Source organism: Talpa occidentalis, unplaced genomic scaffold, assembly GCF_014898055.3.
Source record: "Talpa occidentalis isolate TD23 unplaced genomic scaffold, MPIMG_talOcc4v2.1 talOcc4.4, whole genome shotgun sequence".
NCBI classification, from domain to species: Eukaryota; Metazoa; Chordata; class Mammalia; order Eulipotyphla; family Talpidae; genus Talpa; species Talpa occidentalis.
In genome coordinates, this window is record NW_023604295.1 from 95,621,380 (window position 1) to 95,637,583 (window position 16,204).

A 16,204-nucleotide genomic window follows, 5' to 3' on the forward strand; every position below is an offset into this window, starting at 1 on the left:
TGACTGTTTTGAAATTTCAATATATGATTAAAACAAACCAAAAAAAAAAAAAAAACGGGGGTCTCCCTGGTGGCGAAGGGGTTAAAGTCTTAGTGCTATCAACCTGTCACCAGCCACTGGCTGAGTTCAATCCTCGGCCAGGGAGCAGCAAACATCCCCTGTCTCACCCGCTGCTCCCCTCAGCAGTGTATTTCAGTAGATCTGCCTGTCCTGTTCCCCACTTTGTCTCTGGTGAATCCTCTCACTCCCCCCACCACCTCTGGCCTACATCTCAGTTCTTATATGCATAAATAAAATAAATATTTTTTTAAAAATTAAGTGTCTCGGGGTCTCATGGAAGAAAGACAGATATTCTTATATTCACTCATTTCTGGAAGTCTGAGATAATTTTAAGCTATATCATACTTAATTTGTGTTTTTTAACATTTACAAATAACATAAACCCCCCTAATATAATGTTTCCAAAAATGATAAATTACTTTAAAATGTAAAAAAACTGGAAATCTAAATCATGGAAAACATATATAGTAAGATCTCATTTTTATAAAACTCCATTGTAAATTTTGATTCTATATGCTCTTGGACTTGTTAATTAACCTAATTAACCTCTGTCTCAGTTTTCCCTCCTGTAAAATAGAGATAATGATTTTGGTGGGTAAAATAGAGATAACTCATCTGAGCCTGTTGTGGCAGATCAAGTAAGGACAAGTCTTAATCTTCACAAAAGGGCTATGTTGATCTGGATGGGACTTTGCTAAGCAGCATATGTGCAACAGGTGACCTAATCCTTGTAGTCATTGCGCATAAGCAAATTTAATGGTTTAAAATTTGGCTTGTACTGCTTAATGATAGAATCCTTCTGTTAGGTTCTTGGCAGACCTTGAAATGTAATTTGTTCAAAATTTGGGTGGTCTCTTCTAATCTTGCTTTTGGACAGAGCAGAAATAAATTTTCTCTCTTGGATTTTTGTTTTTAAAATTGAAAAACAAATAATAAATGTCACAGTCCTGTAAAATCTTTGAAACAAAAGTATCCTATAGTTGGTAATTATAAAGCATGTCTAAGAACATGTTGATAAAGTTTTGCCAGGGAATGAGAAATTCTTCTCCAGTGAATTTACTTGGTGAAATAGAATTCCCTGTCTTCCTATAGTATTAAGCTGTCACTTGTCAATTACTTTGTCAAAGTAAATCTACAACAATGCCTAAGCCCTTTGCTTTCTTTTACCACTTCTTTCTGCAAAGTATAATTGACTTAAAATGAAAATCAAGATGAGCAAATTTACTGAAACTTTTATGCTAAATAGAATCAGGCCGGTGAAGGGGAAGGTCTGAGGACCTGAGTTACTGACTAGTGTTTGGATTTTGGAGGATTTTTTGCTTATTTCTGAGTTTTGGGTTTTGTCCTAATGGGCTATGATAGTTTGTTAGACAAATATATTACATAAAGTCTGTATCAACTTATCTGATATTGTCAAGAATTAATGAGCATTTCACTTATGAAAGAATGTTAAAATACAACTTATATTGCTGGTTTTTAAAGAATAAGAATGCATATACTTTTTATTTAGTCTTTGGTGAACCTAATTCAGTATCTCTCTGGTTTTGTGGCTCTCTACTTAAAAATCTTTCGAGCCTTCCCACTAATCTGATTTAAAAAGCAGTGTCCTGCAAGATCTGGCAGATGGCCTCACCTCTGAGCAGTCCTCCCTCTAGCCATAGTTCTCAAGCACACAGATCTTTCTTCAGCTCAGGGAACATCCCACGTCCTTTTTTCCCTCTGCACAGTTCCCCCGCCTCCAACAAATGGTCTCTAAAAGCCCCAAGAGCTCAAGTCCCTTATTTCACATGCTTCCTTTGCATCTTTGTCTCTGTGTAACTCTGATGGTAATTGTCATTAAGTAATTAATTGTGAAATTCATTGTTGAGTGCCTGCCTTTATAGTTAAGAAAGGCCCCACTTAGGCAGGGACATGTCATTGCTTATTATAGTATCTTTGATGTTCAGCCTCCTGTTTGACGTACAGCAGGCAGTAGGCATTTATTTAAGAAGTGAATCAGTAGTGCTCACACAGTATTCATTATTTCACTACACATATGTAGGAAACTATTCAAAGATACTTTTTGATTGCTTATAGTATCAGCCAGTTTTAATTATTGAAGAGAGTCCTAGATAAGAGCTCATATAAATCTGAAATTTTTTTAAATTTAAAAATGTAGTCAATAAACACAAAAAAATTATAAGATATATCATTGATGATTATGGAAGAGCAGCTTTTAGTAAATAAAAAGTTATCTTTCTTACTCTTTATCTTAACAATGGTGAAATTAAATGTACCCTGTTGTAATTTTTTCCATAACTTTTAGAAGTTATTTTAGTAAACTTTCCACTAGAACTTTTGAAAATGAACACAAATGTAATGCTGACTCCAAAACTCTTTGTTCATGATAGGAAAGTGATGCTCAAACTTCTGCTGTATAGCATGAATGGGTTAAAATGTTTGCTTGTGTGCCTTTTCATTTTCTGCTGCCACATCATATTAAATAGGGTTGTCATACATTATTAAAGGATGAAATTAAATAAAAAATATATTGAGCATATAATTCATTTAACAATTTGTTTGTTTGTTAGGTAACGTTCATTGAAAACACTGTATATGCTTTAGGGTCTAAGTTCACACCTCTGCAAATGTAAGTTAGCCCAATACCCAAGCACCAATAATCTTCTACCACAGTCCACTGAGCCCCAAACAGCTAATTCTTTTTTTTTTTTTTTAAAGATTTATTTATTTATTTATACAAGCACTAGGTACAGTCAGAGGCCCGGGAGGGTGAGAGAATTCACCAGAGCCAGAGCCGGGAGCACAGCAGGCAGAAGGACCAAAGTACACTGCTGAGGGGAGCAGCGGGCGGCAGGAGAGGTCTGCGCACCATGTGGGACCCTCCTCTGGTGGCCCGGGAGCAGCAGGGGATCGAACCGTCACTGCAGAAGCTGCTGGCAGCTGGCAGCTTCGCAACCCAGCGCTCAACCGCTGCGCCACCAGGGAGGCCCAACAGCTAATTCTTTAAAGCCACAATGGATAATGGATAATTCTTTAAAGTCACATTGGATAATGCATATTGTGGCAGGGAAAAGTAGGAGAGCATTAAGGAGAGACAATCTGGGTGGTGAGATAGAAGCAGCTCCAGGAAGAGCGGGTAGAATGTACAGAGGCCGAGGCAGAGGCATGTTTGTTGTTTTTTAAAGATTTATTTTTTATTTATATAAAGGTTGGGGTACAGACCAGAGACGCGGGAGGGTGAGAGGATTCACCAGAGACAGAGGGGGGAGCAGAACAGGCAGACGCATGGAAAGCACTGCTGAGGGGAGCAGCGGGCAAGACAGGATAGGTCTGCTGTTGCCATGTGGTTCTCTCCCTGGCCAGCTGGGAATTGAACCCGCGCTGCAGAGGCTGCAGACAGCTTCACAGCACTGTGCTCAACCTGCTCTGCCACCGGGGAGGCCCAACAGAGGCATGTTTTTTAAAAATTGGCAGTTGCCCTTAAGTTGAACTAGATCAGAGGAGAGTTTGAGAAAGTGGTTCAATGCAGAGACTAGATCAAACATAAGGGATTTGAGTCATAAAGATGTGATTACTGTCACTGGTTTGGAAATTTAGGAAATCTGAGTAAGGAACTAGTGAAATAGTAACGTAAAGGTATACTATGTAGCTGTGAAAGAAAATGAGGAAGTTCAGTACCTACGAAAGAATAAAGAAAATTTAAGTTTAATTAATGAACACGATTTGTCCTATATGAAAATTTGAAGGATTCTTTTGAAGTTATCCTTTTATGTGGATTTATTATAATAGTAATTATATCTTTTGTTATATTCTGAGGATATTATTTATTGTATCTTAAGTCAGATATATTTTATAAATGAACATAGTAGTTAAGGACATGTATGCTGGCCTAAAATCCTACCTTGATATTCTGATATTGCAATTTACACAATTGGTGAACTGAACAAATTCCTTCAGCACTTTGAAGCTCAATTTTGCCATCTTTAAAATGAGAAGAGTAAAAATATTGATTTGATAGAATTATGAGAAAAACAGCATAAACCTTCAAATGCAATTTAAATTATATGAAATTATAAGTTGTGCAAGTGTATTTTGTTATAAATTATATGAAATCAGACAGGTGAAACATTTAGGAAACTGCCTGGGCTAGCTCATAACCCAAGAGAAAGTTATGTGATATCATCACTTTGTATGGAAAATATCTTCTACTTAATATCACTTACCAAGTTAGCCACAGAAACAGAATACTGAAACATGAGCATATAAATTAAAATTAATTTTTCCATTTAAATTTAATTCTTAGGGCATTTAATTCTCATTAGCATCTGTTTGAACAGTTTTAGAAAGCCTGAAGACCCTGATTCAAACGATGTTAATTGTACAAATTCACTTATAATTTTTACTTTCTTCCCTGTGTTTTGATTAATGTTGTACTATACAAAAGACTTTGTGGCCAGAGTTGATGAATTGTGATTTGAAAGGTAAAGGGCTTGCTTTCTGAGACCATCTGTTATAGTTGCATTGTCTGAAACTGACAAGAGATCATGGCAGATGGTGAAGTCATGAAGATTGACTTTTTGAGCTTGACATAACGTGTTCATGAAGCTGAAAGAAGAAAACCGACTTATTTTTTTAACTAACAGAAGAGGTGGGTGACAGAAGTGTGTAGTTATTGTGTCTGGATAAAATATAATGCTTCAGTGCACATGATTGGTTTGTTTGAGACTGACCAGTACTGCCAAAGACAGCAATTTCTTGTGCCATGTTAATTTACTTTCTGTAGACACTGGCTTAAGTCATATTGGAAATAATTTTTAGGTTAAAGGCAGCATAAAAGAAAGACAAGAAGTTTAAAAATACTTCGAAAATATTTTTTTTAATGAAAAGGTTATAAACTGTCAAAACCAATGTAGAATTCTTAATTTTTAATTGAATGAATGAGATGTCACAATCCCATTTCTTTTTATAATATTTATCTTAATGTACTTTTACATAATTTAAATTACATTTGAAGATTTATGCTTACTGTTTCTGTCTTCTACTGGGATGTCTTCAGTGCCTGGATTGCATCTATTGGACATTTAGTATTTGCTAGATGAGTAAATTAATGAAAGAAGTTATTACCTACACTGGTTAATTTTAGATTTTTTTTAAACCACAGTTAAACACTTTTTTAAATTGAATTTATGTTATGATAGTTTTCTGTGTATGATTTATTTATTTTGGGAAGAACCTTAATTTGTCATGATAAATCAGTGATCTACTTTACCCTCTAACTTTGAGTGCTTACCTTGTGCTTGGCGGTGTCCTAATAATTTTCCATGTAGTGCCTCATTTAATTTGATTGATTTTCTATCACCATTTTACATATGAATAAATTGAGGCCTGAGATGTTAAGGTAAATTTTCTCAAGAAATTTATGTATATTTGGCTCTATTTTAAACAGGGACAAAGGGAACACTAAAAATATTACATTTAGTTTTGTCAGGTTCATTAATGTGGCTAAGCAGTAATTTGATTGGTAACCTCTTACTATAGTGTGCTGAAAAGTAACACTGTCTATTTATTTGTATTTGTGCGAATAACAATGACACTCAATCAGGTATCTTTTAGGAAATACAATACTGCAAAGAATACTGAATACAGTAATGAAGCAGAGGCACAGAGACAGCTGCTGTAGCCATTGTAGCCACACTCCTAACTTAAAGAAATGGGGGAAAGTGGGAAAGAATATCTACTAGCCAAATCTGGTGGCTCCACTCAGCAATGTCTGCTCATAAATCATTAAGCCGAATTATGTCATAAGATCAAACACATCTGGAGGGAGACTGAGGATACAGTATTTTTAGTAGAGCAGCTTCCCCTAAGGAAAAAGATAGTGGGTAGGCAATAGTCTCTGCTTAAGAAATGTATAGGTAGGTTTCTAAAATTAAACACACTCAAACTATACTTTGGATGGAATAAACTCTGTTTTTTGTTATAACTGCATTTCAGTAGGCTGATCTGCTAACTTTCACTTTGACAAACTATAATGTATTTCTTTTTTTTTTTAAAGATTTATTTATTTATTCATACAAGCACTGGGTACAGTCAGAAGCGTGGGAGGGTGAGAGAATCCACCAGAGCCAGAGCGGCGGGGGTGGGGGGCAGAACAGGCAGACTAATGAAGTACACTGCTGAGAGGAGCAGCGGGTGTGGCAGGAGAGATCTACGCACCATGTGGGACCCTCGCCGTGGCCAGGGATCGAACCCGTGCTGCAGAGGCTGCGGGCAGCTTTGCAGCCCAGCGCTCAACCGCTGCACCACTGGGGAGCCCCCTGACAAACTATAATGTATTTCTAATATAACCCTAAAAACCTCACTCTACTTTTTCACGTGAGAGGACACTGAAGCTTGAAGAGGTTAAGTCACTTGTTCAAGGTTACAAAGCTATTAAGTGACAGAGCCAAGATAGACTGTTTAAAAAAAAAAAAATCCAGGGCCTCCCTGGTGGCGCAGCGGTTGAGCGCTGGGTTGCGAAGCTGCCTTCAGCCTCTGCAGCACCGGTTCGATCCCTGGCTGCTCCCCGCCCACCGGAGGAGGGTCCCACATGGCGCGCAGACCTCTCCTGCCGCCCGCTGCTCCCCTCAGCAGTGTACTTCGGTCCTTCTGCCTGCTCTGCTCCCCGCTCTGGCTCTGGTAAATTCTCTCACCCTCCCGCGCTTCTGACTGTACCCAGTGCTTGTATAAATAAATAAATAAATCTTTAAAAAAATAAAAAATAAAAAAAATAAAAAAATAAAAAAAAAATCCATACTCTTTCCACTATGCTGCACTGCTGCTTTATTAATCAGATGCCTACTTCAAGCAGGACACCTATGATCAGTTGCTATTTTATTATATTTTCCTATTTCATTAATTCTTCTCTTTAATTCTTTTCTCTTTGAGATTTAAGTTGGTTACTTAATAAAGTACAAATTTACCTCTCACTACTATTTCAACTGCACTTTGTAAGTTTTATTAATATTTTCATTGTCATTAAGTTCTAAATATTTCAAATTCATTACTTTGGGTTTTTTGATCAATAAACAATTTTATTTGACTTTTAACTTTTTAATGGCCAATTTATTTAATTGCATTGTAATCAGAAATATTATCTCTAATCTCTAAAATATTACCTCTTTGAAATTTGTTACTACTTCATTGGTTTTTTTTATATATAGGCAAATTCATAAATACATGCTTAAAGGATGTTTCATATTGGCTGGGTACAGGGTTCTGTGTAAATCTGTTAGATCAAGCTTCACTAAAATGTTAATCTTCAGAATGCAGTACTTACATCTTAGCCTTAAGTTCTTAATTTGAATGCGTCAGATAGTGAGCCAAACATCAAAAACTTGTGCTTTATTATTATCTTATAATACTGAAAAAGATGTAACAAATAATTGATAAATGTAAAAACAATTCTGGTTGTAGAAACTTGATTTTCACATTAGGTTGTGATAGGATTGCAAACAATCCAAATCTGTAACTTTGGTGGGAAAGTGAAAATCATAGTTGTGTTTCAAGAGTTTACTTGGATTTTTTAAATTTATGTTTTCACTGAAAAGTTACAAACTGGAAAAAAAAAAAAGGAAAGTTACAAGCTCAGTGTTATTGAAAAATAAAAATAGCTTGTTTTTCCTTCCTCAAAATTATATTTGTAGATATAAATTCTAGTATAAAAAGCAGATATTTAGAGCCTCCATTTCTTCAAGTCCCCATTATTCATGGTCTTTTCAAAGTTAAGTTTTATTTCACCCTGCCTCTTGAATGTCTTGTTAAAGTTTAATTTTAAAATAAAAGTTGCAAAAATAGAGCAAAGAATTTATGAATATCCTTCGCCAGAGTCTACCGTTATCAGCATTTTGCCACATATGCTTTGTCATTCTTACTTTTTCTATAGATACCGATTATGTAATTATTTTTCATCATTGGAAAGTAAGTTTCTGCCATCATAACCACCCATTCCTAAATATATTTTTTTCCCTAACAACAAACACTCAGCTTAAAAAGAGAAAAAAGAAAACTCACAGTACACTGATCAAAAGCAGGAAATACAATATTGAAAAGAATTCTTTGATCCAGTCTATGAGCCAAATTTTGATTTCTTCACTTGCCCCAATAATGAGCTTCATAGGAATGTTTTTTTTTTTTTTTTCTGGTCCAGTGTCTAATCCAGGAGCATGCATTGAATTTAACTTCATGTGTCTTTTTTTTTTAAATGTTTCTTAGACTTCATTATCTTTTATAACAACATTTTGAAGAGTTCAGGCTATTATTGTAATAGAATATTCCTCAATTTGAATTTTTCTGACATTTCTTCATGATTGGATTTAGATTATGGATTTTAGGAAGAAATACCTTTGAAGTGATAGTGTATTCATCTCAGTGCATCTGAGGAGATGCATGATGTTGGTTTGTCTGGATATTGGTAATTATTTGGTAGCTTTGATCACTTTGGCTACATTGATAGGTTTCTTCACTGTAAAATTTGAATTAATACATATTTTGTGGAGAGATGTTTTAAGGCTGTGTAAATGTCTTTTTTTTTCTTTACCAATCTTACCCACTGGTTTTAGCATCTATCAATGATTATTGACTAATGAGTTGTTTTTAAATAGGTGGCTTTTGAACCACATCATTCCTTTATATTTATCAGTTGGCATTGTATTGTAAAGAAGAACTTTCCTTTTATTGCTTATTTATATCAGTGTAGACTCCTGGATTATTATTTTATTCAATGGGTTTATGAGCTGTTACCGTCAGTATATATTTTGGTGCTCAGTTATCCCAAATTGTCCAATTGTAGGCCATTTAAGCTGGTTCCTATATACTTTTGATACAGTCCCCTCATTTTCCAGCCTTACCTATTCTGATTTATCTTGGACATTTCTTGCCCCAGCCCTGGAAACTGCTGTTTCTCCAAAAAGCCCCCTTGCTCTTTCCGTGGCCTGTCTGAAGCAACATTTAGTGTTATGTTTCAAAGCCCTGGCTCCATCACGTGGTAGCTGAGTTATTTGGTCATTTATACGTCTCTAAACCCCAATTTTTATCTGGAAAATGAAGATTACAGTGGGACATCCATCATAGTGTTATAAGGATTACTTAAATCTTTCACTGATGCACGTCACATAGTAAATGCATAGTAAATGCACGTCGCATAGTAAATATGATGTAAAGGTTGTCTGTTATTATTAATACATTTCTATTCTCCTTTTTCCCTTTTAACAGGATGTACTTTTGAAGAATTATTGAAGATGAAGTTTTTTTTATTTTTGGTTTTTTGTTTTTAATGGCTTTACAGAATTTTAAATCAAATACAATTTGACATGACGGCAAAAAATGTAAGTATTTGTAAATTTTAAATGTAAGTATTTTTGAAGTGATTTGCCCTGGTTCCTACACATATTTTCTTCACCATTGTGATTAACCAAATTGTCATTTATTTATAATTGGTTTTGTCTACGCAGTGTGACTTAGTAAACTTTCATGCTATTGCATATAGCACTCTAATGGGTGTGGTAATCTTCTTATGTATTCCTGCCAAGTTTCTCCTTAACAGTTGCAAAAGTGCTATCTCCAGCAAGTTTCCTACCTTCCTCCTTTTTAGGGTACTACAATATGTTTGTTTTGGTACTTTGGTTTCTTGACCATATTGAGAAAGTCAGTGCTTCCCTTTTGGATTTACTCAGGGAAATGTGTATACTCAGATGTTGCTCAGAAGAAGCTCATTATCTTTCCAGAGATGAGTCCTGATGGGACATTGTTTTTCAGATGTTCTGGAGAAGTTACTCAGTTTTTACTCCCTTGCTTGATCTATTTCCTTTCAAGTTGCTTTCATATTGTTGAGCTGTGTCAGTGTGTACCTGACACTGGTTATGGTGAGGGATTGTGTGAAAAAATAACCACTGAAATATATAAGGAAATCACTTACTGTTTTACTGTTCCAGATTATTATATTGGAGTCTTCAAATATAGGTAACAGAAACCAGCTTAGGATACCTAAAGCAAAAAAAAAAAAAAAAGGGGGGAATTTGTTATAAAGATACAGGTATGTCTCAAAGAATTCAAGAATAGAAAGATCTGGGTCCAAGGACTTTAAATTTATCAGAAATCAAATCCTCATTTGGTTTCCATCTGTCATTCTGCTTGTCTTTTTTTTTAAGATTTATTTTTTATTTATTTATGCATACAAGAACTGGGGTCTAGGGCAGAGGTGTGGAGGACGAGGGGGTAAGAGGAGTCAGAGGCAGAGTGGGGAGCAGAATAAATGGATTTACTGAAATACACTGCTGAGGGGAGCTGCAGGCAAGACGGGAGAGGTCTGCTCCACCACATGGGTTCGCTCCCTGGCTGGGGATCGAACTCATGGTGCAATGGCTGACAATAGCTTGATAGTGCTGATACTTAACTCCTGCGCCACAGGAGAGGCCCATCTCTGCTTGTCTTGGTGCATCTGCTTCATTATTCTGCTTCTTTCTGCAAATCATCTTCCTCAGTTCTCTAGTGTACTTCTCTCAGTGCAGTAGAACTGGCCGGTTCATAGAGAGAGAGAAGGAAGGAGGGAGATAGCCTGCCAGATCCTGTCTGTCTGTGTTAGCTCTGGTTTCATACTCCTTGGTTAGGAACTCCATACTACTTGAGTTCGAGTGTGATACCCACTAGTGGTTTGGTTGGTTGTGACCAGGAGAAGCAAACGTTTTATTTCATTAAAACGGTCTCAGACAAATAGTTCCATATACTACCCGTTATACATCTAGAGAATAACATTTAAAAAAAAAAAAACCCTTGTTACATTGTCTGTATTTTCCCATTATTAAACTTACATTAACTGCATTGCATTTAAGTGCATTAGTAGCTGTAAGCAAATCTAGATTTTGCTTCATTATCAATTAATTTTGTTAGGATAAATTATCAATAATCTGCTTTAATCTAAGACTCTTATATATGCTTATTAAAGTACCATTTGGGGAAAAGAAGAAACCATATTTCAGTCTGTATATTGGGGATTCTCCTACAGAATAATTATCTTGATTTTCTTTCCTGTAGAAAAAAAAAAGGTAAAAGTTATCTTGAGCAACAAGCTGGCTAACATTCAATTAGCAAGTATATCTTGGCTTGAAATGCACCTTGAATCAAATATAATCTTCCTAACCATATATACATTTGCTATATCAAAAGTTTGTTTTCCTGAAGTAACATAAAGCATTTGAACCAGTAGTAATTATACTTGGATTATTTTGGTTGTGTATTTGGAAGAAGTCGAACAGTGAGAAATATTTGTTTCTCCTACTGCTGCAACCTAAGGGAGAAGCATACGTGACTCTGACCTGCTTCTCATGTCTTAAAGAGGTAGTCTCAGGCTGGGCTGAAGCACTGGGAAAGAATTGAAATAAGATGTTTGAAAATATCCAGCCATGGCCAGTTTAGTAGCCATTCTGCAAGAAATAGGAACATTTTTGTGTCTTTTAATATGTTTGTCAAGATACTTACTGAGAGGATTATACCAGTTTACCAGTTTACAATGCCATGAACAATTTCTTCTCTTCTCTCCCCTCCCAAATTTTCCCAGCAAATAGTTATGTCTGAAACTGTGCTAGGCTTCTGTCTGGGGCCTTGCAGTCCAGAGAGGGACATCAGTGAATACATGGATGATGTCAGGTAATGATGTTATGAAGAAGAATAAAGCAGGGTAAGAAGGAAGGGGCAGTGGTGGGACGAAGTAGGGCTCTTTCTTTCTTTTTTTTTTTTTTAAAGATTTTATTTATTTATTTATACAAGCACTGGGTACAGTCAAAAGCACAGGAGGGTGAGAGAATTCACCAGAGCCAGAGCGGGGAACAGAGCAGGCAGACTGAGGAAATACACTGCTGAGGGGAGCAGCGGGCGGCAGGAGAGGTCTGAGCGCCATGTGGGACCCTCGCCCAGCAGCCGGGGATCAAACTGGCGGTGCAGAGGCTGCGGGCAGCTTCGCAGCCCAGCGCTCAACCGCTGCGCCACCCGGGAGGCCCCGAAGTAGGTCTCTTTCAAGTGGGTGTTCAGTAGAGTTATCTTCAGGGAAAGGACATGTTTAGAAAGAGAAATGCTCTTGAATCTCAATTCAAGAAAGAGCCAGTCATGTGGATATCTAGGGATGGAGCATTCCAGGTAGAGGCAGAAGAAAGTGTGGTTGTGCAGGGAACAGCAAGATGACCAGTTTACAGATGGAACAGACTCAGTAAGGGAGAGTGGTAGGAGATGATGTCAGAAAGAAAGCCGAAGCCAGATCCTGTGGTGCTTTGAAGGCTGGTGAAGAAGGGTGTGCATTTCAGATGTCAACAAGCAGCTTTTGGAGATTCTGTGGATAATTGCATGGCCTGAGTTAACGTTTTTTAACTTTGTTCTGCTGAGTGAGTAGACTGAAGAGAAGCACAGTTGAAGCAGGGTACTTATTTGTTACTTACCCAAGGTGTTCATACAACAGAGTATGTGATCTGGGCTAGGGTGTGATAATGGAGATGGCAAAAGTGACTGGATCTAGGATGTATCTGAGGGTCAGCCATGAGGGTTTAGATGTTAGGTAATTAGGGAAAAAGAGAAGACTTCATTATTTGATTGGTGGGATTGGGTACATGGCTATGCCATTTGATTACAGAAGAGGAACTCTTGGGGAAGTAAAGGATTTTGTCGCCAATTCAAAAATTGTTTTGAACATACTAAAGTTGAGAGACCTAAAAACTTTCAGGTGGAGATACTGGCTCGGCTGACTATGCAGCTTGTGGAAAACTTAGGACTAGATACAGCGATTTTAGAGTCATTTTCTATTAAATTATTTTAAAACAGTGGGAGTACGTGAGACTGTATAGTATGTATCTGGGTAGGAATGCATAAGGACCAAGGTCTGAGTACATTCTCCAACATCTGGGGAGGAGGAGTAGCAGTGAAGGAGGCTCAGTGAAGCCAAGTGAAAAAACATGTTTCAAGGAGGAGGAGGAGGAAGTGATTGTGTCCTGTGCCACTGAGAAGTGACTCTTAGTTATGGGAGAGATTGCTCAGGAGTTGTGCAGGCATCATTAAACATATATTCAGATACTTGCATCTTTATTTTCTGTTTTTCATTTTGCATTTCTCTTAGAAGAACAGTTTTTGAATGAAGAGTTTGCTTTTGCTTTATGCATGCTGGCTTCTAGATCTCTTATGGTTGCAAGTGATAGGAACCCTGTTCAAAATAACTTAAGAAGAAAAGCAGAATGCATTGATTCGTATAACTGAAAAGTCTGGAGTACTCTGGTTTCAATCACATTTGGATTCAGGGTATCAAATTATGATGTGAAGACTCATTCGCCCTCATGCCGTCTCTTGGGCATCTAGGGTAGAATAATAGCCTATATTGGCCTTCCATAACACTGCAGAGTGAGAGAGGGAACTCTTCTTTTTTAGCGTTTATATTTCAAATTCCATGGAGGAACTTTGGTTCACCCTGCTTGGAAAAGCCAGTGTGGAGAAGGAAGTGGGTTTCTCACTCTTTCTTTCTTTCTCTCTCTCTCACTCCACACACACACACACACACACACACACACACACACACACACACACACACGCACACACAGTGTATATATGTATAGTATATGTAAACACTATATATATGTGTGTATGTATATATATTTAGCTTAATCTCTGCAGCATCATTTCAAATGGCTTCTCATATAGTTTTCTATATAGACCATAAAGTTACTTTCACTTTTTAAAACACTTTATTTGTTTTTGCTTACATAGCTCATATTCATGAGACAACACTTTTGAAACTACTGGCCCAACGGGTGTGTGGTGTTTCGGAGCTTTTTTTTTTTTTTCACTTTTTTTTGCCCCACTTTTTTTTTTTCCACTTTTTTTTTTTTTAAGATTTATTTATTTATTTATACAAGCACTGGGTACAGTCAAAGCTCGGGAGGGTGAGAGAATTCACCAGAGCCAGGGCGGGGAGCAGAGCAGGCAGAAGGACCGAAGTACACTGCTGAGGGGAGCAGCGGGTGGCAGGAGAGGTCTGCGCGCCATGTGGGACCCTCACCCGGCAGCCGGGGATCGAACTGGCGCTGCAGAGGCTGCGGGCAGCTTTGCAACCTAGTGCTCAACCGCTGCGCCACCAGGGAGTCCCTGTTTTGGAGCTTTTGATTGGTATTGAGAAATTGCATTTCAGAAAGATCTTACTAATTTACAGTTTCATCAGTGGTGTATGAGAGTGCTGTTTCCCTGAGTTTTCTTTTTAATCGTTACCAATCTAACCAACAGAAAATGGTATGAAGTTTTCTGGTGTTTATTTCTCTGATTACTAACTAGGTCTAACTGATATTCTATATGTTATTGATCATTTGCATTTTTCTTCATAAATGGTCTATGTCAGTATTGAAGTGTTGAAAGCTACTGTCATTTGAATAACAATCACACTTTGCTGTTAACATGTTTGCATAATTATTTCATCTAAGGAGCTCTGAGTTTGTTGTATAGATAACTTTTGTCATCCCCACTTTGAGTGACTGTTCTAAGATTTCCTTGTTTATGAACAGTAAAACTTGACTTTGAATTTAGATCATCTCATTATAAATTGTTTTATTCTATTATATCAATATGAAATATTAACTGTCACTGAAATCTTAGTGCTGTTATAAGGGAATATGGTTTGATTTTTAAAAACTGGGCTTGGATGATTTTTGTTCAACAAATACTTGGTGACAGTTTACAGTGTGCAACACAGCGTTTTGAAGATCCAGATGGAAACTTCCTTCAGAAAAAAATCTTACATAAAATTAGTTCACTTTTTCTCTTGTTTTGTGACGCTTTATAGCAAGATTCTTTTTATATAAATAAAATAGGAAAGAGTGGCTAATATTTTCTTTCCTAGCCAATGTTTTTTACTCTCAAATAATCCACTTTTTCTTCTAGTCTTTAAGCTATAAAGTATTTATCATGCAGAAATTCTTGTTGCTGAAGTTTTAATTAAGTAAATTTTAGTAGTATTTATATAAACTCTAAGCACATACACCTCCCCTCCATTTATGAGATCAAAAGTAGCACACAATATGGACTCAAAACTGACCTTTATCATTTCACAGTATAACTTGTTGATTTTTAAGGTGCAGGTGTACAGCTGCTTAAAAAGTTTCCAGATTCGTTTGCTCTTTCACTGTACAGAAGTTGAACATTAAGAGCAGGTGTTTAAACATAATAACCCAGCAACTGTGAACTCTCGGCTGTGAATATGTGGTTTTAGTTGAGGTTTTTGCCGTTATCTTCGCATAATAACAAAATGGTGTGAACCATTTTGCTTTTGAAGTTATTGTAATATGTGTACTAACTGGTCATATTGTATTATGCTTGGGATATATTAAAGATTGCCTTTGCCTTCTTTGCTTTCTTTTTATAATAGAACACTAATAAATTTTGTCTTCCTCTTTTTATAGCGGAAGAGTTTAAAAGAGAAATACTTGTTAGTAGTAATGCCACAGTAATCTTTTAGCATCTACAATTGAAACGTTTAACATTAATATTTGTAAACAGCTCTAGAGATCCATGTGGTAGTAATTTGCTGCAGATTTTCTTGCAAAGGATTTACTTTACTTCTGACAGACTAAACTAGGCAGTGTTAAGTATCTGCCATTATCTACATATAATAAAGAAGCTATGTTTAAAATGTCTGTCTCAGCTACTGTAATAGAATTTGAATATTAAATGCTTAGAAGTAGGTTAGCCTCAGAATTACTTTTCCATGATATGAATAATATGCAGAACTATTTCTGGCAACATCTATCTTTGAAAAAAAAAAAAAAACAGCTATTAGTGGAGCATTTTAATTGCCAAATAAATAAATAACTAGTTCTTACATTATGAAATTGTAAAGTTTCACATGAGTGCTTATAAAGAATATATGATGTTAAAGCAGTAATAGTTTAAAAACATGTGCACAGATAAAACATTGTATAGTTTTGTGTTCTGTGAAACCTTTTAGCTTGTCAGTCCTTTGCAGGGATGTTTGAGGTGTCAGACTAACTTTAATGTTTCAAGATTACAAATCTAGCAGGATTAATACAATCATATAACATTAAGGGTAGGGCCATTTATCAGATGCTTCTTGTGTGTCGAGTTTTCC

The 16,204-nt window shown here is 36.5% G+C and overlaps 1 protein-coding gene across 5 annotated transcripts in view; it reads left to right on the forward strand.

Annotated features, from left to right (window-relative positions):
• TFDP2 (transcription factor Dp-2) overlaps positions 1 to 16,204 on the forward strand; it is a 162,405-nt gene that overhangs the window by 29,291 nt on the left and 116,910 nt on the right. For all 5 annotated transcript variants that reach the window (XM_054700763.1, XM_054700764.1, XM_054700765.1 and 2 more), the window contains exon 2: positions 9,313 to 9,425. In XM_054700763.1, coding sequence (XP_054556738.1) covers positions 9,411 to 9,425 — 15 coding nt within the window. In that variant the 5' untranslated portion in view covers positions 9,313 to 9,410. The remainder of the gene's footprint in view (positions 1 to 9,312; positions 9,426 to 16,204) is intronic.